General features: G+C 48.7%; 2 protein-coding genes across 2 annotated transcripts in view; one reads left to right on the top strand and one right to left on the bottom strand.

Annotated features, from left to right (window-relative positions):
- The window catches only part of CPAMD8 (C3 and PZP like alpha-2-macroglobulin domain containing 8), a 54838-nt gene extending 35464 nt beyond the window's left edge, over positions 1-19374 (top strand). Inside the window, exons 36-43 of the mRNA XM_058858704.1 lie at positions 1728-1815; positions 6540-6614; positions 7177-7282; positions 7367-7477; positions 8457-8669; positions 9127-9201; positions 13990-14185; positions 14771-19374. Of these exons, the coding sequence (XP_058714687.1) occupies positions 1728-1815; positions 6540-6614; positions 7177-7282; positions 7367-7477; positions 8457-8669; positions 9127-9201; positions 13990-14185; position 14771 (865 nt within the window). The 3' untranslated portion in view covers positions 14772-19374. The remainder of the gene's footprint in view (positions 1-1727; positions 1816-6539; positions 6615-7176; positions 7283-7366; positions 7478-8456; positions 8670-9126; positions 9202-13989; positions 14186-14770) is intronic.
- On the bottom strand, positions 15955-21633 carry F2RL3 (F2R like thrombin or trypsin receptor 3). The gene is given in 3 exon segments (XM_058858705.1): positions 15955-19586; positions 19588-20569; positions 21235-21633. Coding segments are annotated over 3 exon segments (1122 nt in total). The 5' UTR covers positions 21311-21633; the 3' UTR covers positions 15955-19522.
- Between the last annotated feature and the right edge of the window lie 3128 nt (positions 21634-24761).

Genomic DNA, 24761 nt, shown 5'->3' with positions numbered 1-24761 from the left:
CCCCCTTCCTGCAGAGCCCCAGGAGAAGATGGGATCTCGTTTTGCCAGTCCCACATTTGCCCCTGGCCCACGGGGCTGTGTTGTGGCACAGGCACTGTCCCAGGGGCCACAGTGTCACTGGGCCAACCTCTTCTCCTCCTGCCCAAGCCCTCATCCTGTCCAGGGGAGAGGATAAAATTCTACACTCTTGTCAGATGCTGAGGAGGCTGCCCTGCATCAGCACAACCTCTGCTGATAGTTCTGAAACTTCTGTCCTGGGAATTGCTGGAGCTAAGACAGAAATTTGAGAGGAAGCCCAGTGCAGGGAGATGGATTGCTTGGAAAGGAAACAAAAGCAAATGAAATCTTCCTTTCCTCCCCTTCTTCCTGTAATGATGCTCTCAGCTCCATCATCATCTTGCTTGGGCAGTGTGAAGAGAGGAGTGCAGCTAGGGATGACAGCTGAGATATTTTGAGCTGGGGGTGTTCTCAGGATGTAATGAAGTGTTGTCATGCCCAGTGACGTCCCTGGGGCACTTCTGAAGGGTTAGGGAGAACACAGGGTGGAAAACAGAAAGCTGTGATATATAACAGAGATTGGGGAAATGCAGGCAAAGGGATCCTGTACGATTTATTAGGCAGTGTTGAGCATGGAGTTAGATGAGAATTAACGAGGTTTAATGACTCTGGGAGCCCTGAAGTGCCTCACTCAGAGCCAGCTGGCTCTGTCCCCAGGCCACCTCATGCTACCGTGAGCCTTGGGCTGGGGTGGGGCACCCCAGCCTCAGCCAGTTCACCACCCCCTGAGCTGAGGGGGCTCCAGAGAGAGGGGCCCTGCAGGAGCCAGCTCAGAGCTGGCAAATTTGGTGCTGGAAGCTGTGGAACTGCGTTTTCTCAGTGCTGGCCATGAGCTGATGAGCCCTGCTGGGCCCAGGCTCAGGTGGTGCACAGCAAACAGGTGAGCTGCCAAGGAGGGAGGGCTGGGAGCTGCTGGCAGAGCAGAGAAAAGGAGCCTTGTTCTGGGATTCCAGGAGCTGTGTTAGGATGGAGACTCCTCTGCCATGCTGCAAAAACTGAGACTTTTGCAATAGCCCCGACAGACTTTGTCTCCACACCTTCCTGTGTGTGGGTTCTTTGTACACACAACAACAACTCAGTTTCAGAGGGTTTTCTGAGTTTTCAGTTATGCTCCAGAGGATGATCTAGGCACTGAACTCTTTAACACCAACGAGGCAGTGGCTTTGCTGACTCATTAGCAAAAGCCCTTTTCTCAGTGTCAGGGTGAAACAGCCATTTATGAAACCCCAGGATTGAATGACATTGCCTGGTGTTGAGAATTAGCATCCCTCTCCCACCACACTCCATCTACAGCCCTCCTGTCACAGTGGAATAGAAGTTTCTTCTACTCCAAGCATTTATTTCCTTTTACCAAGTGCATTTTCTCAGTGATTAATTGAAAAAGAAAGCAAGCAGCCCCACAGGTGACTGCATCCTTCTGGTTTTCTGCCTCTCTGCTCCAGAACATCTCCTACCCTCTGTTAACTGGGCATAATTTTGTTAAATAAGAGTGGAAAAGAGGATTTTTCAAACTGTCTTTCCACAAGCACTTCAAGGAGGAGAGCCTTTTAAATATGGTGTTTTGGGGGTTTTTTTGCTTCTGGAGTTGGTTTCTCCATTCTGAGTTGTCCATTTGTTGTCCTGGATCTTGAGTTTGTTCCCATTTTCTCTCTTTTTGTTCCCATGGGAAGATGGCTGCACTCTGGATCCTCAAACATGGCTGTGCTGGAAGTGCCTTTGTTCTCGGGGTTTCGGGCAGATATTGAGAGCCTGGAGCAGGTAAGGGGCTGCCATGGGGGAGCAGGGCTGGGGTCCCCCTGGAGGGACAAGAGGAGGCCACTGAGTGTCAGAGCAGTGCTGAAAAGATGCAATTAAAATAGGGAAGGGGGAGGAAGAGATTTCACTTGTCAAAAAATCTCTCTCTGAAATGAGGGAACAGCCGTTCTGAGCAAACCCAACCCAGGCCAAGCCAAGGTTTTCCTGAGCCAGTGCACAGTAATTAACTGAGCCCCTTTGGAAAAGCTGAGGTGCAAATGTGCTCTAACAGGAGCTGTTTATGGCTGCTTAGTGGGCTGTGTTATCTCCAACATCTGGATCCCATTTCTTTGGAGGCTCTGTGTCTTGGAATTTTTTGCCCTTTTTTTTTCCCCCCCTTCTCTCTGGGAGAACATCGTGTTTCTTGCAGCCAAGCTGAGGTGGACAGAATGTGCCTCGTGCCCAGCCAGCCCTTCAGGGCAGATGAACTGTAATCTTGAGCTTTGCTTTATATTTGTGGGAGCATTACATTCATTACAACTCATTACATTTTGTAGAACATTGCATTCACTGGTGGGGTTCTTATGCTGCAAAGATTTTTTTAAAGATTGTTTAACTGAAGAGGTGTAAAAGTTTTGCATCCTTGAGAGCTAGTAAAGAGCTAAAAAATATTTTGCTTCTAAAAGACCTCTTCTGTTAATAACTTTATCTCTTTATATTGGGAGGGGAAGGGATCTGAAGAAAGAATTTTAAAATAGAACCATTGTGAAGTTTGATATCATAATTCAAGGAGGAGTGCACATTGCTTTATCTTCTCTTGGATTTCACTGGACTTTGTTGATTTATAATTGAAACACCATTGCATTTTCTTGGAGGAAAAAGCCCTCTGGAGAGGTTTACAATCCACATCAGGAGCTGCTGTCAGATGTCTTCTGGGGTGTCCCTGAAGCCACAGAAATTTTTGTATTAATCCCTGAGAAGCAATTGCATCCTTTCAGAGGATCAGATATGAAATTATTCCTATAAAGAGAAAAACTGAATTTATTTATATCCCTTCACAACCTGCACATGGAGAAATCTCTTTTCAAATCCAAGCATGTAAAATGGATTGGTTTTTTTTTTTTGCCTGAGAGTCTGATATTCTCTCTCATGCAACAAACTGAATATGGCTGTTCAGATGGGGGCAAGGCCAGGAGCAGGAGTTCTCCAGCATCCCCATGGGAAGAGAAAGGAGGAAAATGAGGTGAGGGGGCCTGCAGTGGGTTTGGTTCCTGCTTTCCCTCCTCTGCTGAAGGTGCTGGAGTGAGGGTCATGTGTAGTGCTGTCAAATACATTCTCTTTCTTAGTCATTCATGTAAATAATAGCAGAAAAAATATGGATGAGAACCTGGCTTAGAACCAGAGAGAGCTCAAAATGTCCCAGGAGGAGAAGAGCAGGATATCTTTATGGTGTTAAACCTATGGAATGTTCTGTGAGCAGAGGAAAAGGGTTGAAAGAAAGAGCATAAAGGGGATTTCACTGCAGAAGAACAGGAAAGTTCTTAAGGAACATATTCCTGTACTGCTTTTTTTTTTTTTTTTTTTTTTTTAATGCTCTGCAATGTGCAAAGAAGAAATAACAAATTTGGGTGAATGTCTCCTTTCCTGATGTCAGCAGGGGACAGAGCTGAGGGTTTCTAGGCTGAGGAACCAAAGTCCCACGTGCCCTTGTGTTACTGTTCCTGAGCACTTTCCCCTTTCCCAGGGCAGCCGTGCTCTGCCCTGGGGCTGCTGACACACAGCTTGGGAACCAGACAGGCTCAGTTTGTGTGGAGTTACTGCTCACAAGCTCCTCCTGTGCTCTGTGTGATGGTTTGCCTGTGCTCAGGGAGTGCTGGGCGTGTTCTGAGCAGAGGAACACTGAGAATAACTGGGAATCAATGATTAATGTGAGGGGATTCATGTCAAGGGACACTGCTGCTGGTACCACACTGTGGTGGCTGTGTGATATCACAAAACACTTCTGTTTGCAGTAGATCCCAGAATGGTTTGGGTTGGAAGGGACCTCAAAGCCCATCCAGCCCCACCCCTGCCATGGCAGGGACACCTTCCACTGTCCCAGGCTGCTCCAAGCCCCATCCAGCCTGGCCTTGGACACTGCCAGGGATCCAGGGGCAGCCACAGCCAAGAATTTCTGTCAGAAGTCTGTGAGCCCAGGAGGCTCTGCTGTTCCCATAGCCAGATCAGAATTGCTTCATTTGGAAAGAGGGAGATTTTCCTAAACTGGGAAGGATTTTGCATCTTCAAAAGGCACGGTTCCCCTTGAAGAGCTGAATTCCATGGGTTTTTATTGCAGAAACCCTGTTGCATTTCTAAAAATGAAATGTAGTGGCAAAACTCAAGCAGATCTATAGACAGGCAGTGAAAGTGCAGCTACAACCCCACTGTAGATCCACCTCTGCTGGGAGGACCTCAGAGCCTCTTGCTGGGCCTAAAGGGGCTCCAGGAGAGCTGGAGAGGGACTGGGGACAAGGCCTGGAGGGACAGGACACAGGGAATGGCTCCCAGTGCCAGAGGGCAGGGCTGGATGGGATATTGGGAAGGAATTGTTGGCTGGGAGGGTGGGCAGGCCCTGGCACAGGGTGCCCAGAGCAGCTGGGGCTGCCCCTGGATCCCTGGCAGTGTCCAAGGTCAGGTTGGATGGGATGGTGGGAGGTGTCCCTGCCATGGCAGGGGTGGAATGGGATCAGCTTTAAGGTCCCTTCCCACCCAAACCTGTGATTTCTTCATGGCTACCAAACATGGGCCCAACATGAAATTCACCCACTGAAGTTCCACCGTATACTTTGGGCACCACCTCGAGCAGAGGCAAGTCCCATCCTTGCCCCTGCTGCCTTTTCCCCATTCCCTGGCCTGCTGTGGAGGGGCTGGGCTATAAATCAGGATTTTCCCTGGTCCCAGGGTGGGAGCAGCCCCACGTGCAGCCCCGGGGCAGCTCCGCTTAATGAGCGCTCTGTGCACACCCGGGCAGCCCGGCCACAAATCCTCCTAATAATGCTGGATGTCGACAGGGTCAGGAGGTCACCCCAGGCTGGGATCTATCAAACCTCACCAGAAAAAATGCAGCTTTAGCTGAGCTGAGCAGTTCCCGGTGGCGCCGGCGTCTCCGTGCCCTCATAAAAGGACTGTCTGCAGCCATGGACTGCTGAGTAATAACAGCCACCACCAGGCCCCTAAAATTATAAGGACAAATTAAATTGGCCCTTTCCATATTGTGTGGGACTTAAACACATGTTGCTTTGCTTGTTACAGGAATAGCAGGAAGCTGGGGAGCAGGGTTTTACAAATCTCTGCTGAGGAGAGTCACAGCTAAAGCTGCTGGTGGCAGGTTTGGGCAAATTTCAGTGGGAATGCTGCTTGTTCCATGTCATTTTAAATAATAATGGTATTATAATATGGTAGTATATAATCGTAGTAATAATTATTATAATAATTATTATGATAATAATAATAATTTGTTCCACTTTCCACAGAGATTTTAGGCTGCGATCTCAAAGTAACGTTAAAAACCAAAAAAACCCCAGGAGAATATCCCTGTTAGAAAAGGGATTGTCTGACAGAAATTGAAGTCATGGGACAGTTTGGAGAATAGAGTTATAGAATAGAGTGCTCTGGCCCTATCTCGGCTCCCCAAACCTTGATTAAAACACAAAAGTCCTTTTCCACAAATCCTCATCCTCCCTAGCTTCAGTATTAAATATTTTCCACGTGACAGATGCATTCTAAATACAAATTATCAAAATAGTAGTGTTTGTTCAGGCAGGACAGTACAGCCATGGTATTGAGATGTTCCAAGTGCAGAAATCATAGGAGGAACTTTTGGAAAATTGAAAAGAAAAGTTTGGAGATGTGGGAAGTGCCCTTAGATAGGGCACCTGCTGTGTTCATTTGTCTCTCTCTCCACCTCAAGTGTAATTTTTGTATCTTTTACACCATTTCACACAGATTCCCAGCCAGTGCACGACCTGTGTGAAGGTCCAAACTTTCAGAGAGCACACAGCTGGGGAAAAGGTTCCTTAGATGTGCAGCTAAAAAGCAGAAGAGCTGGGTCTGTAGGCCTGCCTGGTACAATGCAAACCCCAAATTCCAAATCCCTGAGCCTTGAAGGGAGAGAAGATGAGGAGCAGAGGCCTGGCCTGACCCCATTTGTCTAAAGGGAGGGTGCCTGGGGCTCTTTCAAATGGCTGCTCTTTTCAAATGTGAGGATTAATTTTCCTGGCAGAAGAATGTTTTGGATTTTTCAGCTGGTGGGAGGAGGGGGCTGCCAATCCCCAGTGCGGTCCAGGAGATTCCCTGGTGGTCTGAGGGGTGGAAATAAGAGATTTCATTGAGTGGTTTGGGGTCTCTGAGGTCTTGCTGGAGCCTTGGTACTGAAAACAATCTGGGAGCTGCTCAATGAGATTATGGATGAGGCATCAGCAGAGTCCCAGGGGGATAAATGCACCTTGCCAGAATTCCTCAGCAGGACACACAGAAGGACACAGGTGGCTTTTTACCCTCAGTCGTGTGACAGCAACTTCAACCTCTTTGCATTTTCCCTCTCTTATGGAAGCACCCTTTTCCAGCAGAAGAAATCCCTGGAGATTAGTGTCTGATCAGTTTTCTAAGCAACCCAAAAACTTATTCTCTCACTTCTATCTGTTTTCTATAAAATGAGATTGAACTAAACACGGTGATTTTTTTTTTTAATTCATTTTTTTTACCCCCAGTTATTGATGAACAAGCAAATTGGATTAAAAAGATATGAAGTGGATGGAAGAAAAGTCCTATTTTATTTTGATGAGGTAATGGCTTTTTTTCTTATAATTCTGTTGGATTTTGATGAAAGGCAAATGAGCAGGGGATGAGGCACAGGCAGAGTGTTGGGGTCCCTCAGGGGTGAGGATCACTCTGCAGCTTTAACTGGCCTCTTAACAGAGGCAGGTGATCCAATTCAGCTCATGAAGTGGTTTTAGGTAGATATCACTTAGATTTTTGCCTTGAAATAACCTCACTTTCAGGTACAACTAGCAGTGCTAAACGCAGAATAATTTAGATTTCACAGCACAGACATGAGAGTGGAAGGTGAGATCTCTCTTGGCTTGGTCAGCACCAGGAAATTGTCTGGTGGTTGTGGGCAAGTCAGGGATCACAGCTGGAGTGTCTGCCATTGCTCTGTGGCAAATATGTGTTTTAAAGGTCAGCAAAGCATCCTGGTTTAGTTCATCCTGGTTGGTTTTTATTCATTATCTCTGTCCCTGTACTTGGAGTCTTGTCTTTGTGCTTGGTGTGTTACTTTGGGGCACATGCTGTGTTCATCTCTCTCTTCAAGTGTAGTTTTTGAGTCTTTTACACCATTTCACACAGATTCCCAGCCAGTGCATGACCTGTGTGAAGGTCCAAGCTTTCAGAGAGCACATAGTTGGGAAAACAGCCCCTGTTCCTATCAAAGTGTACGATTACTACGAGCCAGGTTTGTGCCTGTTTCTCTTTGATCCCTGCTGACACCACATCTCCAGGCAGGAGGCTCAGCTGTGATTTCTCCTCCCTGCTGCAGCTTTTGAAGCCACTCGTTTCTACAACGTGAGTGAGAACAGCCCCCTGGCCCGGGAGCTCTGCGATGGCCCAACCTGCAACGAGGTGGAAAGCTCAGCCAGCCAGTGGGTTGGTGAGTCTGCTGGTTTCACGTTAATTAATATTTACTAAGAAAAAAAAAGCCACCCATGGAAATTATTCTTCTGAGAAAAGCTGTTAAGAGTTTCTTCAGTGCCTAATCCCAAGGTTTGTCTCTGTGTTGTCAGTTAAGAAAAAAAAAAGTCAGGCAAGGAGAAGGAAAAAAGTTCTAAAAATTTTATTCTAATACTTCTTATTCTTTTAGTCCTGTCAATAAAATTTTCTTCATACCTTTTAAATTTTAAGCCTGTTTTACCCTTCTCCTAATCCATATCTCACAGCGAAAAATAAGTAAGTGCACTAGTGATTTTAGCCAGTGCTAAACCCACCACAGTGAGTTGCCCCAAAACCACCCAGATCTTTTGGAAAAACAGCACCCACAGGTGTTCTGAACTCAAAATTGTATTCAGACAAATGTTTGTGTTTTGCTCTCTGTGTTAATGGAAATTTCACAAAGGTTTGAGGGGTTGCAGTGCTAAAGTCATGACAAACAGACCAGTGGTGCTGTTCAGGCAATAAAGTGTGACTTGCTTCAGAGGCAAGATAAAATGTCTGATTCTGGAAGAACCTGCACAAGGGGAGACATGTCAGTAAACAAAGAGGTAAAAAAATCGTTACCATGCAATTTGGTTTTCTTTCTCTCCAGTACATTGCAATGGAGTCCCACAATTAACTGCAGGAAGATTGAACAATTTCATACATCCATGGAAGGAATAACTTTCCTCAGAAACTGTGTGTTCCTTTCTGTGCTGTGTGACCAAAAAACAGTTGCTTTGTCCCCTTTCAGAAAGCTGTTGCACCACAGTGTTCTTTGAAAAAAGGCAACTTTGTTCCCAGAGCTTCTAATTCCATCAAGTTTGTAAATTCCTGTTAGAAATCTTAGCGAATTCAACATAAAAACTGATATCCTTGAAATATTTCCATTCCACCTTCCCCATGCTATGCAAAACTGACTGGCTTTGTTTCATTCCCAGGCTTTGTCCACTCTGGCCCTTGCAACAACATCTTTGGCTGCCTGGAGGATGAGTACTTTGAGCAGTGCCTGTGCTCACGGGACTGCGGCTACGACGGGGAGCCCGTCTGCGGCTCCGACGGGCACATCTACCCCAACCACTGCCAGATGGAGGTGGCATCGTGCAGGAACAACACCAGGATAGAGCAGATGCCCATGTCTCAGTGTTCTGCCTGTAGGTTTTCATTTACTTCCCTTTTCTGTCATGGTCCAGTTGCAGAATGTTGTAAATCCTCGTTTGAGTAAGTTAATATTCCGTACCTGTGGTAGGGGAAGGAGGAGAATTCCAGACTTGCTCTGTGTTATTTTGCTGTTCATAGTACAGCTGATTAAATTATATGGGCAGCTGCTTTTCAGCTTGAAATAACTGGTTTTCTGTTCTCATGAATACATGTTTTACCAGTCAGAATGAACTGAAGAGAAAATTAGTGATACTGTTTGATCTGAAGTGAATACCCCTGGATAAAAATTAAATCCATGAAATGTAACATGCTTTGGAGATGCTGCATGGGCTTTCAAGGTGTGTAGTGTATCAGGGAACTGATGATGCCACCTCTGGAAATGCAAACATTTTCTAGAGATGCATTAACGAATTATGTGACAGATGAGTTTATTTTTCTTTGTATTTGCAGCCAAGAACTTGCCAGAAGAAAGGGAGACACATTCCCACACAGCTGAGCAGCCCAGTGTTCCCCAGACTCCAGCAGGTAATGCAATACCTTTGCACTTATCCAAAGGCTTTCTCTTTAGTAAGGTTAAAGCTTGTCCTATCCCTGCATTAAGTAGAGGTGGCTCTCAAGCACATTTTAACTAAAGATGTTGAATTTCTACATCTCATAGAAAAGACAGAATATTCAGAAATCAGGAAAAAATGAAGATATCAAGGAAACTGAGGATGAGAGGTATTCAGTAGCAGACAGCTCTCCTAGTCCTTTTTCTTTCAGGAAGTCATGCAGGAATCCTGCTCAGTTCAGCACCTGCAGGATTTAGATAATTGTTTGTAGGAGTGGACAACCGACCCTCCTATTTTCTCAGCCTTGCTGTGTTTGAACAACACACTCTCTGTGATCTTTTCTTCCACTATTAAGCTGGAAAGATCCCATTTAAAGCCAGGCTGATGTAATGTGTTCCAACAAACAGCTGAGCAGGACGTGACAACAGCCCAAACCACTGCAAGGACTCCAATCCAGGTGGATTAACTTTGTCCCTGCAGTTCTGTGCAAAAATAGAGCTGGCAGTCTTGGTTGTCTCAGAGCTGCTGTTTGGAATAAAGAGCCTTAGTGAGCAAAAATGTTAAGGTCAGTGGATGGAGTAGCCAGGAATTTGGCTGCTCATTTTATTTGGTGCTTATGTTCATGCACTTTTTTCCAAGACTCGTGTCGAACTCGCTCATGGCTCACAGTAAATCTCACCAAGAAGCAGTGGAGGTCAATAGAATAGCTTGTTTTGTGCTGTTTCTAGTAAATAAACTGGACTAGATTTTTCCTGGCTGCTTTCCACTCATTAATTTTCCTCTGGCCTCCAACTCTCCCAACAAATTGGTGGTAAAACCAGTTTAATTCTTCAGGAGAAGCCTCTGTGCCTCCTCCTGTCCTCCTTGTGCACCAGAGTAAGATTAACACATGTCCACCATGAGATACTATCCTGTTCTTTCCCTTCTGGACAGCAGCTGATGGACAGTTTTCTTATTAAAGTGCAAAAACATGATGAATATTCCATTGTGACAGTATCTAATGGTCATTCAGTCTTAGTATTTCATGTCTCTACTATTTTCCTCCCCCCCTTTTTTTTTCCTGATATATATATCTATATATCTATATCCTGTTGCCTTTTCTTCCTTGTATGTGTCATGTGCTCAGCATGGAAATGATGCAATCTGAACCCTTTCAAGCATCATTTCCAAACTGTTCCATTTAAGCACTGCTGGAATGTGAGGCCACTCTGAGGTCTACAAAAATGGGGCTACCATTGCATTATTTTCAAATCAAAATTCAATATGAGTACCTGGGAAAAAAAAAGATGGAACTTGATGGTAATCCACAATCCAAAAAATGTTCAGAACAGAGTTTCTGATATAATCTGCATTGAATTCAAAGGAAAATCCCTCTGTGGTTCCTGTTCTGAATTGATAGAAACAGCGCTGGCTCAGAAGGAGCAAAAGGGGAAAACCTGATTATTTTGTGTGGCACAGTTATGCAGATTTTAGGTGGACAAACTTGAGTGCCATATGGGTGTTTGATAAAGCACAAGCACTTGGAGCTGCCTTTGTCCTGGGATCTGGGAGTGCCCAAATTTCCTGGCAGAAAGATGCTGGGCTGGGAGCAGCCATGGCAGAGTGAGCATTCAGGAATCAAACTGACTAAATCCTTCACCAGGAAAAGGGCCCAGCATGTGATTTTCATTAATCCTCCAGGCTCCTCTCAGGTCAAGCACACGGGACATGAATCAAAGTGCAGCAGATGAATGAGCCCCTCCTCACCCACGCTCTCCTGGGCTCCGTGCTGCTGGAGCATGTGATGGGGTTAAGTCGGCTCAGGTGCTCCAGCAAGGGCTCTGCTGAGCCATGCCTAAATCTGTGACTTCCTAAAAGGATGCAAAACTCCAGGAGCCGAATCAAGCTCAGGGCAGGTTGGTGTAAAACCCACTGGGTGCGTTAATCTGCAGGAAATGCCGCGTTCTCAGAGAGGCACGTGGTGTTTGTGTTGTCTGGAAGCCTCCTGTGTTTGCCATGAGACTGGTGCAGCTCAGCTTGGGCTGATGGATGCTTTAATTGAGGTCTTGTCCCTGTTACCCAGCAGTGGGAACAATCAGTGGGAATTGCAGGATGTGTTGGGGCTCCCTCTGGCACACACAGACCCACAGTGAAGTTCCACACACGCCAGTGGGTTTGCTGGAATAAATTCCAGCTGTTCAAAGATGAGCAATTGAACATAGATGGCCCTGAAAGTTCAGGATGCAAAGTGCTGTTGCTGTTGTCAATTTTAAAATGCCTTCCCAAAGTCTGCAGCGAGGCAGAATGGCTGAGGTTTGACCTTAAAACTGCAGCCTTTTTTTGTAGAGATGGGTGGGATCCTCTGATTGCAGAGTGACAGGACTCAGCTGAAGTAACTCCTGCGTGAATCCCCTTCCTCAGCTGTTCCTTCTCACAGGTGAATTACTGAGTCTCAAAAGGGTGGAACAGGATTTTGATGAGTAGCATGGACTCAGCTGTGGGTGTGCTGGTGTGCCTTCACAGCCTGCTGCAATATTTGTTTGGATAGAAAACCCTGGAGCAGGAGCTGAGTTACAAACTGGAATCTCACTGAATTTCTGATGTCCTTGTCACTCCTTGACCACAAGGATCTGGGTGGACTTTGGAGCCTGAGGGATCCCCAGTAGCTCTGATAGTGTCACTCTGATGAAGTGGTGCTTTGATTGCTTCCACATATCATTACCTCTCTTCTGAAACTGCCTAAATCTCCTCTGCCAAAGGCACTCAAGATACAGCCATGGCACAGCCTCTGATGTTGGAGGACAATATGTTGACATCACAGTGCTGTGATTCTGCATGGATTTGGTGGAAAACAATGTCCAAGTGTGTGGGGCAGCAGTGCTGGGGGGGTTCCTGCTCACAGCAGCACTGACACCCCCAGCACTGCTGCCCCACACACTTGAACATTGTTTCATTCCATCTCTGGCCCCCTGCCTTCTCCCCACAGCCCTGTCCTTTGCACAGTTTTGCTCCAGCAATCAGAAGGGCCAATGGCTGGAACTGGAAGAAAATTCTGGGTTGAATTATGACACTTTTGTTTGGTGATGGTCTTTTATTTGTGCATTGTTGGTTTTTTCCTAATTAAACACCATCACCTGCACCAGCTCCTACCTGGAACATCCGCATGAGCTCTGCTTCCAAGTGGAGTTATCCCCAAAATTCCCTGGTTGGCACGTTCCCCACAGGGCTGCAGCTCATTCAGGATTGAGTGAACTGGCACAGGGCTGTTTTTCCTCTCCCCCATCACTGCTCAGCAAACATTGGCCTCAGCACAAACATTTGGTGCTGGGGAGAGTGGTTTGTGTGCAGCAGGAAACGTCGGCCTGTGCTCTTTGCTTGGACTCCAGCACTGAATTCCTGGGAAGAGTCAGGCCTGTGATGTTCATCCCATCCCCAGTGGACAGCAATCACCCATTCATAGAAGGAGCTCATGATCTGGCAGGTTCTCACAGGGAGGAGGCCAAGAAGGAGTGAACAGAGCCTGACTCCCCTGCCCAGTGCTGGGAGGATGTGGGAGGCAACAGGGAAGATCCTTCAGATATTTAATTTCTAGAGAACAAACATTTTCAAAGACCCTGATGAGTGTTCTCTTTAAATAAAGCCAGCTTTGGGCAGGCGGGGGACTTTTCCTCCCTGCAATAATTCTGCTTCAGTGCTTGCTTTGGTTTGGATTAGAGCAGTGTACACAGAGAGCAAACAGAAAGGATGGACAGCTGAGCTGGCTCAAGGAGCAGTTTAGGAAACACGGATGTGCTGCTATTCCTAGAAGTTTTATCTTGCAGTTTACCCTCTGGACAGGGAACAGTCACCCAGCACAGAGCCTGGTGTGAGTGGGGTGTGTGCTGTGAGAGGGACCTGCCAGTGTCAGCACACACTGGAGGGAGTGGGAAGAGGAGAAATTCTTGCTCCTGCCTGTGCTGAGTCTGTCCCTACATGAAATGATGGAAGTTTGTGCTGTGAGACTGTGCTGGGGCAGAGGCACCTCAGCTCCTCATTCAGGCTGGAGTCAATGGCTCTGCTGTGGACTCCTGGTCTTGAAATCTTCACATTTAATGGGCTGAAAAGAAAGTTGTCTGCCTGCACTGATCAGTCACCAAGTGAGCTGTTCCCTCAGGGTCTCCCTCCAGCTTTGTCTCTTGTTTTATGAAATGATGCACAGAACATGTCCCCGTATGGATGGGGCTCTCCTTACCTGAGGTACTTGGTCAGAGGAGAGATTTTTCAGGGTGCAGAGTGGGTTCCCTGTGCCATCTGCCCTCTGCATGACACTTCAATCTCACTGTGTGTAGCCCTCAGGGTGGTGGATCTGAACTTGAGCACCTCAGTTAATTCCATGCTGGAAAAGGAGGCTTGGAGATGTTTTTTCAAACTACATCACCCTTTCTGCCCTTCTTTCCTCCTCTTTCCCCCCTTTTCTTGTTTCATCCTCTTTACCCCTTGTCCTGTTTCCTTCTCTTTACCTCCTTGTCTTGTTTCCTCCTCTTCCCCCCTTTTTTTCCTCATTTCCCCTCATTTCCTCCTTTTCCCACCCTTATTTGCCTTCTCCCCTTGTTTTCCCTTTTCCTCCTTGTTTCCCCTTCACCCTTCTCTCTGTTCCCCCTCTTTCCTTTCATTTTATTCCAGTGCCCAGCTCTCAGACTGGGAAATTGAAATCTCTGCCATTGCAGCAGCTCCTCCCCTCCCCTGAGAGCCCCACAAACACCTGCAGGCCCCGCAGCCTCCCTGACCAAACCCCTTCCTTCAGCTCCCGCGGCGCTGCTGGCCCCGGCAGCCGAGGAGGGGTCCCCCCTGCACACAGACCTGTCCTACTACTCCTACGAGTACGACCCCGACGCCTTCGCCGTGGAATCGGACGTGTTTGAGGTGGTGGCGGAGCTGAGCACGGCCGGCAGCTCGCGGGACGGGGACGGCGGCCAGGGCGAGGCCGCGCCGGCGGAATGGTGAGCCCTGAGCGGGGCCTGCTCGGAGCCAGCCTGAGGCATCCTCCTGCTGGCTCGGTGCGCCACAAAGGGATGTTTTTATAACTCTTTAGGGATCGCTGGGAATGGGATCTTGCTGGGGCAGCTGTGAAAGGCTCTGTGACCTCAGTGGCTTCAGCCCCAGCGGAGTGAAGGGGCCTTTCACTTGGTGTGTTCAGCTGGAGCGGAGGAGACTGAGGGGAGGCTCATCAGTCTCGTGATGGGGAGAGGAGGGATGGACTCGGATCTCTGCTCTGGGACAGGAGCCCAGGAAGGGCTGGAGCTGTGCCAGGGCTTGGGATGGATCTCAGGGCAAGGTTCTTCCCCCCGAGGGTGCTGGCACTGCCCAGGCTCCCCAGGGAATGGGCCCGGCCCCAAGGCTGCCAGAGCTCCAGGAGCGTTTGGACAGCGCTCTCAGGGATGCTCAGGGTGGGGTTCTTGGGGGGTCTGGGCAGGATTTGATCCCTCCCAGCTCTGTGACCTTTTCAGCTTTCCCCTGCCCAGGCTCAGTGATATCTCACAAAGGTGCATCACAGGTGATTCTTCCTTGTGTTCTCTTTCTGACAGAAATACGTAATTTAAATAAAGAGAAGAGGCTCAGAATCAACTCCTGTATGAGTTTGTTCCTCCAGACGACCTGCTGCAGAACAGAATCTGAATGATGACTACTTCCTGATGCCCTCAGAACTGTAGGCTTTGCTGCCCCTTGGGACAGATCTGGAACTCTAAGGGGGACACTCAGCATTATTTTTCTGTCCATTTTCCTGCCTTCTGTGCATCCTCTTTGGAGCCCTTCCAGTGATGAGAGACCAATATGCTGTGCCCTCTAGGTGAGAAAAATAGGGGCTGGAATTCAAACCTATAGAGCATTTCCAAGTGTTTTCTCTGCTATCAGGATATTCTGCAAATGCCATTTCCTAGCTACACTTAGAAGCTAAGTCCAGGCCTTCTGCTTAGCTGAACTGCTGTTTGAGGAAAGATGGCTAAGAAGTTTTTTGCTCAAATTATAATAATAATAAAAGTCAGTGTGTTTTTCCAATTATGACATAGCAAGAGGCTACTCATCTTCCCCAGCCCATCAGTCTGCTGCACCCAGGAGAGGAACACTTCCCTGTGGCTCCACAATTCAGAGAAACTCTTGGGAGGTACATTTTACCTGAGAAAACTGAAATCCACTGCCAGGCCTGAAAGGCTTCATGTCTGCTGCTGTCTGCAGTCCTCAGGTGGGCGTTTGCAGCCTCAGCAGAGGCAGGGATGAGGTGGGGGAGCCCTCTTTGTGTTGCACTATGTGCTGACAGGGGCTGCTCGCAGCCTTCTCAGCCCCTTTCCTCCTCAAAGCCTGGCCTGAAAATTAACCTGGCTGAGGCACAGCCCTTTTAAATGTTTGCCTGATTTCACCAACCCCTTTTATTTTGCTCCCACTGGCATCCAGCACAGCATGTTCTGGTCCTGGTACTCCCTGCCCAGGCCCTGGCTCTGCTGGCAGTACCAATCCCTGGTGTCACAGGCTGGACTCCCTCGGTCTGACCTGCCCCAAGCAACGTGGCAAAACTTAAAAAGAAAAGCTTTGTATTTCCAAAAGCGCAGGAGCCAAGATTTTTGAGTTTCCCTTCCTGCCCGGAGCAGCATTGTTCTCTTTGGAGGAGTTACATGCAATTGCCTCTTGCAAAATAGTGTTAATATTTTATCTTCCCACTTCTATTGTTACCAGGACCCAGAGCAGGGTGGAAACTCCTTTTGAGAGTGTTTATTGGTGAATGGAAACAGAAAAAAAAAAAAAGCCCAGCTCCATTCATTTTTAAGGCTTGTTTACACAGGAACCATGACAAGAATATATCCCAGTATAGACATTCCATTCCAGAATAAAGACAAGTTTATTCCAGAAAAATGTCCACATGGGGACAACCAGGAGGTAATCCCAGAGGTTGGGCATGTGTAGTTTCCAGCCCTTTTTGTCTGGGGCCAGACTTTTGCAGAATGCAGTTGACATGATGAAGGTCTGGGTCTTGAAGTTCCCAGAAATTTCAGAGCTGCCTTGTTGGCAGCTTTGCCAGCCTTCCCTTGTGGCTGCTCCCAGGATCCTGCTGTGGGCTGAGGGTTCTTGCCCATGTCTGGGGTGTGCAGGGACAGATCCTGCCCTCACCCTGGCAGCTGCATTCCTGCCTGGCAGGTAAATAAATGCCTTTAAACTAAATTCCACCTCCTGCAAGCAACTGTCCTGGCAGGCACTGGCTATTGTGTACACACACAGGACTGAGTCAATATTTATCCCTGGGTAAATAACAGGCCTAGTGTGAGCTGCAACAAGATTTCTTTTTTTTTTTTCCTCCCTTTTTTAAAACTCAGAAGTGCACAATACAAACCCTGCTGTTTGCTGGTTCAGGCTGCAGCTGTTCAGTGCTGTGAGTTGGGAGAATGAGGCATTTGGTCACCCTGGTAATGCTTGTGATTGGCTTCATCCAGGGGATGGGACCTTTGTTCTGGATTCCTCATTCTCCTGTCCTCAGTCCCTTTCTGGTTTTCCTTTCCTGTTCTCTCTCACCTGCTGTACACCCAGTGAATGCTGCTGGAGAGATATTTGAATTTGTTTTAAATTGCTTGGTCCTCTCACAGATCCTTGGGCACTCAGACCTCCCCCTGGGATGAGGAGATGAGGGTGGGGAGTTCCAGCCAAGAATTAAACCTGCCTTTCTTCACTTTCTTCAGGCTCTGGGACATGTACTGTCCTAATTCCAGATGCAGACATCCCCCTGGTCCTGCCAGGTAAATAATTCCTGCTGGTGGTGCCAGCCCATCAATCAGAGCCTTGTCTGAGGGGTCTCTGTGCCAGTGCTTGAGGCAGAGGAGTCTGGCTTCTGTTTTGCAATTCAGAGTAAAACCAGAGAGCCCTGGACCCTCAGAAAGTAAAGGCAGAGCAGCCTTAATGTCCTGAGAGCCAGACAGAGCAGGGCAGTGTGTGGGAGGGCATGGGACAGGATTTCTGGATCCTGACCTCACTCCCAGTGCTTCTTCCCAGCCTTGGCACTTCCAGTCCATCTGCTCTTGGCAGCCTCTGCCTCCCCCCACTTTTGCTACACCAAACCAGCTCCTCTTTGTAGCTAAAAAGAAAAAAGATGATTTTATTTAAGGAATTGAATCGAGGAACCTGCAGTTACACCACTGTGGTTGCCTTTTCCCCCTATCACAGGAATAAAGGAGGTCTCTGCTCTCTTCTCCACCCCAGCTGAGGGTCCAGAGTTTTCCCCTATCCCACATTTGCTGTTCATGTTTCTAGTAACCATCATTAATTCTTATCTAGGGAAAAAAACATCACAGATTATTTTTCCTCCATTCTTCAACATCCTGCTTGGAATACAGAAACTTTAGGTCTGGATCCCTGAGCAGCACTGGACACAGCACAGCTGTGCAGACTCAAAGCTGTTCACAGGCTTTGGCCCAGTTCTGGCTCTGAAGCTGATCAGTCTTCCCTCCTGTCCCTGAGAGCACAAGGACATCTCAGGCTTCCACTTTGTGCACCTCAGCAAGTCAGTTTAGGAAGAAGGATTGGTTTTCAGTTTTTTTCCACCAAGGAAAAGACCAGCTGGGTGCTGGAAAGCCAAAGCCAGCAAGGCCAGCTGCTCTGCTGCTGTTTTGGGTTGTTTCTGGCTTAGAGACATTTGCCTCTCTCTGTCAGAGAGATGCTTCTCCTTTCCTTTTCCTGATGGTCCCTCACTGCAAAAGAAGAAGAGTGCCAGTGGGTTTTTAAGACACAGAAATCGCTTCTTCCATCGAGTTCTGTGACTGAATAGCTGCAGCAGTGCTAGTTATCAGTGATTGATGCTTGCAATCCTTTCAAGGAAATGAATATTTATATATTTGTAACTGTACATTATGCAGAGTAATCATTACCATGGTATTTATTTTAAAGCAATAGTTCCCCTTGTTCTTTTTTGTCCTGTGTTTTGGTCTTGCCTCTTCCCCTCCCTCTTAATCAGCCTCAGTAGAAAGCAAATACCAGAAGAATGTTCAGCTTGCTTGAGGAACATCCCTGACACACCAGCAATTGCTTTGCTCAACTGACTGTTGACATTTAATGAACAATAACCTGGTTTTCATTATTGTGAATAGAGCAACTATTTAGAAAACCTCTACAAACCTGGCTTTGGGGTTTTTTTAGTCGCTGCTGTTTCTGAGCACCCAGAGCCCAGCTTTGTGTCTCCCCTGCCTTTTGCCTCCCCCACACAGGTACACACAAACAGCTCTCTGACCAGTTGTTGGTTTGTTCACACACATCTTAGCAAGTCTGAGTCCAGAAAAGTGTTTGTTTTAGATTCTGATAAATATTTTATTAAAAACCGATTTTAAGACAATCCTCTCTGCCTCTTATTCGCGCTTTAGGTTGTCAAGTCTGTGCTTAACTAAAACTAAAGAATTAAGGAACTCTAAAGAAGTTTATTGCTCATTTTCTACCTGGCTGCTCACAGAGCTGTGCCCCAGTTATGTCTGAGAGATGAGCTGGCTGCATTTTGTCAGATTTGCAGCAGGTTCCACTAAGCAGCAAACCTGAGCACCTCTTTGATCAGAGACAGCTTTTGGTGACATTACATGAAGGAAATGTGGAGAACCAGAGGGCTTGCTCCATTCCTACTTTACTATTTCCCTTCATGAGACATAATTTTTTTACAAAATCCATTAATACAACCTTTACCTCAAAGAACTGATGGCTGCCAAGGGTGATTTTCAAAAACAGGGATGAGCGAATTGGATTTTTACACCCTTTACCAACAGTGGGCTGACATAACCAAGGGGCTGCTTACAAATCAAGCCAAGAATGTTTTTGCTACACCAGCCAGTGCTCTGCACTCTTTTGACAGACTGGTTTCATTCAGGAGAGTATTTTTGAAACATTTAGAAGTTTGGTTTTGCAACGATAGCTCTTTTTCAGATTTAGGGGAAGGGAATGTGCATTTAAGGACAGTGAGCAAGCCAGGAGCAGGATCAGCAGCCAGAGAGCAGCCAGGATAGGAGCACCAGACCCAGGTGTATGGGCAGGAACATCCCTGGTGGTCTGTGACCAGCTGAGAAGCGGCAGGGAGCGTCCCAGGAAAGGCTGGATGTGTCCAGCATTCAGAATCTTGTCTGGGCAAAGAATCTCACAGCCTGGGTTTATTCAGCCTTATCTGTGCACACAGGGAAAAGCACTTGGCTCCTGGGAAATGCTGCTCTGGGTGAAACTTGTGGAATTCCAGTGCTGAATTCATCTTATCCCCGCTGCGTGCACGACGAGTGCCCCGGGAGCAGCGAGCCGGGCTGGAGGCTCACAGCAGAAAATGTGGAATTTCATGGCAGCATTTCCTTAGAGGTCTTTAGGGAAGTGCTGATTTTTTTGCTGCCCCTGAAGACTCCTCCTCACCTTCTCCCGGAAATCCTCAGACACGTAGTAGTAAATGAAGGGGTCGGCGCAGCTGTTGCAGGTGCTGAGGGCCAGGCTGACCATGTAGCCGAGGTACAGCCGGCTGTGCAGCCTGGAGCAGGGGCTGGAGTAGTGGAGCAGCAGGAGGATGTTGCTGGGGGCATAGAAAACCACCAGGGTGATGACCACGAGGGCCGTGAGCTTGGCAGCGTGCGAGTAGCGGCTGCCCCCACTCAGGAGGACCCACAGCAGCGCGGCCGAGCTCAGCACCAGCAGCAGCAGCGGCAGCAGGAAGGCGCAGGCGATCAGCACCACGAAATAATAAAAGTAGAAGCCGTCGTTCTCGTGGCGGGGCAGGACATCGTGGCACAGCGTGAGGCCTGCCCCGAGCAGGGGGTAGGATTGCTGCTGCAGGGTCAGGGGCAGGGTCAGGGCGGCGGAGCAGAGCCACACGGCAGCGCAGGTACCCACAGCCAGGCCCGGCGTGCGGAAAGCGCGGGACGAGAAGGGGTGAGCCACGGCCAGGTAGCGATCGACGCTGATGCAGGTGAGCAGCAGCACGGAGCAGTACATGTTCCCGTAGAAGAGAGCCGTGCTGAGGCGGCACAGCCCTTCCCCAAAGGGCCAGTGGTTGCCCAGGAAATAGTAGGAGATCTTGAAGGGCAGCACGGAGACGAGCAGCAGGTCGGCGGTGGCCAGGTTCATCAGGAACACGGTGGAGGCGAGGCGCTCGGCCCTGGTGGCCAGCACCCACAGGGCCAGCGCGTTGGCCGGCAGCCCCAGCACGAACACCAGGCTGTAGAGGCTGGGGATGAGCCGGACGGTGACGGCGCTGGCCAGCTGGGCACGGGTGGCCTCGGGGATCAGCAGGTACGTGATGTTGTTGACCGTGGCCTGGTCCCCCGGGATGGCTCGGGGACACGGGGTGACCTCTGATGTGGTGGCCTGCTCGCTGGTGCTGTTCTGAGAGTAATCTGTGAGAGGAAGGCAGGCTGTTATTCACTCAGCAGGGCAGGCTGCACACACAGCTCACCCCAAAGCTGCTCTTTATCTTCTCTCTTGGGGTCCCTGCAACTGGGGGTGTTCTGGAAAGGCTGTGGTGTGATGGGCAGAAAAAGCTGGCTGGCAGAGGTGTGAAGGAGCCACCCACAGCCACCTTTCTGAGAACATCCCTGCTTCCTTCACCCTGTGGTTTCCCACAGCTCACAATGGACTGTGATGCTCTACAGCCATGAACAGGCCTGGGAATCCAGAGAGAAATTCCTCTGCACAGCCATGAACAGGCCTGGGAATCCAGAGAACAATTCCTCTGCCGGGCTTTCACAAAAATCCAAAGGTCTGGAGCCGCTCCAGTGTAAAGTTGTGTCTCTGGGAGTATGATTAGCTAAAGATTTAGCTTTTAGTCCTTTCTGGTTTACTGCTCCTCTGTTTTTCCTTTCTAGTTTCTTCCAGCCCAGCTTCTTTCTCATCTGTATCACCTCTGTCAACCTCCTGCTTCAACAAGAACCCACACAAAGCTCTATCAGAGCATCCTCCCATGTGAACTCATTAAAAAATGAGTTTGCAGGGATCTTACAAAGGTCCCAAATACCCAGCAGTGTAACAGGCAGCAGCTTTGCACCCAAAGGCACGCACTCACCATCATAGTCCGAGGCCAGGCAGAGTCCCCAGAAGGCACAGCAGAGCAGGAGCCGCCTGTCCCCGAGGGTCCCCATGGCAGCTCAGGGTCCACAGCCACACCACAGCGCTGGAGCTGCGTGGGAGCAGCAGCATCAGGGACCCTGCTCACGCATTTCCTCCTGCTGGTCCTTAACTCTCGGAAGCAACGGGGCCGATCCCGGCAGGATGGGGGAACGGAGGGGCTGTCACCACCGGCACCAGCGTGGGCTGCCCAAGCTCAGCCTGGACAACCCCAACGTCAGAGCTGGGGCTGGGAGGGGCTTGTTTATCCAGGCCCAAAGTGTTTCAGGGCTGCACTTCATCCTCAGCGTGAGATGATGGCTCAAATGACTCATCTGGGTCTCCTTCCGGAATATTCCTGGAAATAACAAATGTGGTCGTGTTTGGTGCAGTCTGCACGTAAACGGGAGCCCGTGCGCCTCTGCCCACGGAAATTCTGAGCATCCTCCCACGGCAGAGACACGAGTGGCTCTGTGGGTGAGCTGAGGTCTTTTCCTAAGGCCTGAGTCACAACATTTTCTGGTACTACAAACAGGGAGCTCTCCCAGATACCAGAGCTGCAGACCACACAGATCTCTGGTGATTGCACAGGGCTCCTGTGGATTCGTGTTCTGGCAGTGGAAGGTTTTTAGTGTCAGCCTTGCAGCCTCCACATCAGGCTGGACCCTTCAGAGTTCCTGTCTATTCCTGCTCCTGTTCCCTGGCTCCTGCACTTTGTGATTTTACTGCAGAGGATGGGTTGGAGATCTTTGCTCTTGAAAGCAGCAGCAGGAGCACCATGAGCACCAAGGGCGAGTGGCAAAGAGAGGGAGACGCTTTTGCTTCCGCTGATAAACCCCTGGAACAGGGAGAGCAGCTCCCTGCAGCAGGAAAGGGGCCTGCAAAGGGCACGCAGGAAGTCCCTGCTGTTGGAGGAGATAATGGGGAGTTCCAGCCACCCCTGCCCCATAAAATGCTGCCTTTTCCCAGAGCTGAGCAGTCCCACCCTGCAAAAGCCCCACTCTGGGATAAGAACTTGGAGCAGCACATGGAGCTGCTGGTTGTGCTCAGAGGACAGCCCAGATAATTCTGTAACAGGGACTGGCAGAGGTTAACTGAGCTTAAGATCCTTTGCTGCTGGGTCCCTCGTGCTCTAACCCCCAGAGCAGGTCCCTCCTGTGCTCTGGGAAGCTCCCAAATCCTCTCCCAGCTCCCGTGTCAGAGCCCCAGAGTGGCTCTGGCCATCTCCTGCCCAGGCCAGTGGGACAGGAGGTCATGGCTGGAGAAGGTGCTGGGCTTTGGGCTGTTCTCCACAGTCTGTGCCTGGCTCTGCAGGGAAGGAAGGACAGGAGCTGGAGCCCAGGCAGTAGGAACTGTAAATTTGGTTTGGCAACCTGAGGAGCAGCTCGTTTCTTTCTCCTCGCCTCATGAATGGCTTCTTCTGTCAAGGTTGCAAATCTGAGCCTGGCTGCTGTTTGATGAGATTCTTCTATTCCAAGGAGAAAATGATCCTATTTCCTTTGCTTTCACCATATTCCCACATCCTTGTGCCGAGCGTGTCAAGAGGTGGAGTTCCACTGGCAGGGAGAGGGAAGATGCAATGTTAGATGTTTTGCTTTTGCGATTCTCTCAGGATTTATGAACCATTACAGAATGACTCATGTGGCCACATATTTTCCATGCCTCGGCCAGGATCCTTTCCATGCTCTGTATGCAAAAAATTAGCCATAATCAGGTTCAGATAGTGTGCAAATCACAGCCCTGCTTCCTATGGGCAGGTCTCTGGAGTGGAGCAGAGGAGTTACTCATCGCTGTATCCTTCATTTTTCAGATGCTGTGTGATCTTTAGTGACTGCCTTAGATGCAGAACAGCTTGCCTGAAAATTCTAACGCCAGAGGTTTGTCACGGCTTGTTAACATCTCTTTAAGTCGTGTGATCCCTGCCCTGTGGGGTAACAATTTGGTTTTAAAGTAATTTATTGTGCAATAGATCATGTCCTGGGAGCAGGGCTCTGAACCCAAACGATGTAATGCTGGAAATCGGGCTGGGATTTCAGAGCTCAGAGGGAGGGGACGGACACCACCTGGCCTGCCCCAAACATCTTGGAGGCTTGGAAGAGCAAAGTGTGGTGGGTAAAGGATGGGATTCACCGCTGCTGCTCCATTCCAGCGGCTCCAGAGGGTTCCTGAGCAGCAGCTCGGAGCTGTCTCTGCAGGCTCTGCATGAATAAAGTGCCCTTGAACCTCAGGCACTCTCAGGTCCCCTCCTCTCCCTCCTGCTTGTCCCACAGCTCTCCTGTTCCTCAGGGATCCCACCCAACCTGCCCTGGGTGATCCCATGGTTCTCCTCAGCCTCACGCTGCTGCAGAACTCCTTAGGGAGGTTTTTCAGAGCTGCTCTTCTGCTTGCTGGCAGTTTTCACTTCACACCATAAAAGTCCACATGAAGACATTTTCCAGGAATATTTAAAGCTTATTAACACCCCTACAACTCAGTGTTCTGGGGTGGCTTTTTGGAGGCCCTTCTCAGCAAGATAGTGACACTGGCATGGGGGCTACCTGGTCTGACACAGCCATCATTATCATCACCACCATCATCATCATCACCATCATCATCACCATCGTCATCATCACCATCATCATCATCATCATCATCATCATCATCACCACCATCATCATCATTCCTTTTCAGCACAATCCAAATATTTGGATTTATTTTTAGCATAGGTTAGGAGTTTCTAGACATTAATTTAGTCTTTAAATTGAATTAGTTCTAATCCAGAGCAATGGCTAAAACATGAAGAAAACTTCAATTTATGTTTGCACACACAATTTGAGACTCTCTCACAGGTTCACAGCCCTGACCCTCCCAGTGCATCCCTGTGATGTAGAAATACATTAAAAAACGTCCTGGAATGTTAAATGCTGAACTCAGGTACTCCCTTTAGCGACTCTGAGTTTAATTGTGCAAACCATTTATACCTATTCTATCCTGCAGACCCGAAGGATGTCTCTAAGCTGTTTGCTGTTGCCAGAGTTGTCCACAGCTGAGATCTCCAAGTGCTCTCATGTCACATCTGGCTGTCCCTCCCCTCAAGTGCAGGGAACATCCCCTTTGTGAGAGGGGCCAAGACTTGTGCAAAGTGGGCTGTGTCCTCTGAGACCCCTCCACCACCATTTTAATCAAATTTTTCCACGCAATCGATGCACCAGAGGATTTTTACTGGGAGAACAACAGTTTGTTTCCCTGTGAGCGAACACAGAGAGCAGAGCTGCCTTTTGTTATGGCAACGGAAGTGTTGGGGATGATGTAAAGGAAACTCCTATCAGCTCTGGGTCACATCACTACGGCTTAATTTGCAAAATCCACTCATGCATTTGTCGTGCAGAGCTCACAGGGAACACAGTTAAACATGTTATTACCCAGGAATTTGGGGAGGCTGAGGAAAAGGCGGGTGGAGGGTTATTTTCATGGTTGCAGTTGTGTTGTCTTAACCTGTAGCAGATG

The sequence above is a fragment of the Poecile atricapillus genome, chromosome 28 (genome assembly GCF_030490865.1).
Source record: "Poecile atricapillus isolate bPoeAtr1 chromosome 28, bPoeAtr1.hap1, whole genome shotgun sequence".
In the NCBI taxonomy this organism is placed as follows: Eukaryota; Metazoa; Chordata; class Aves; order Passeriformes; family Paridae; genus Poecile; species Poecile atricapillus.
This window is presented reverse-complemented; position numbering and strand designations above follow the sequence as displayed.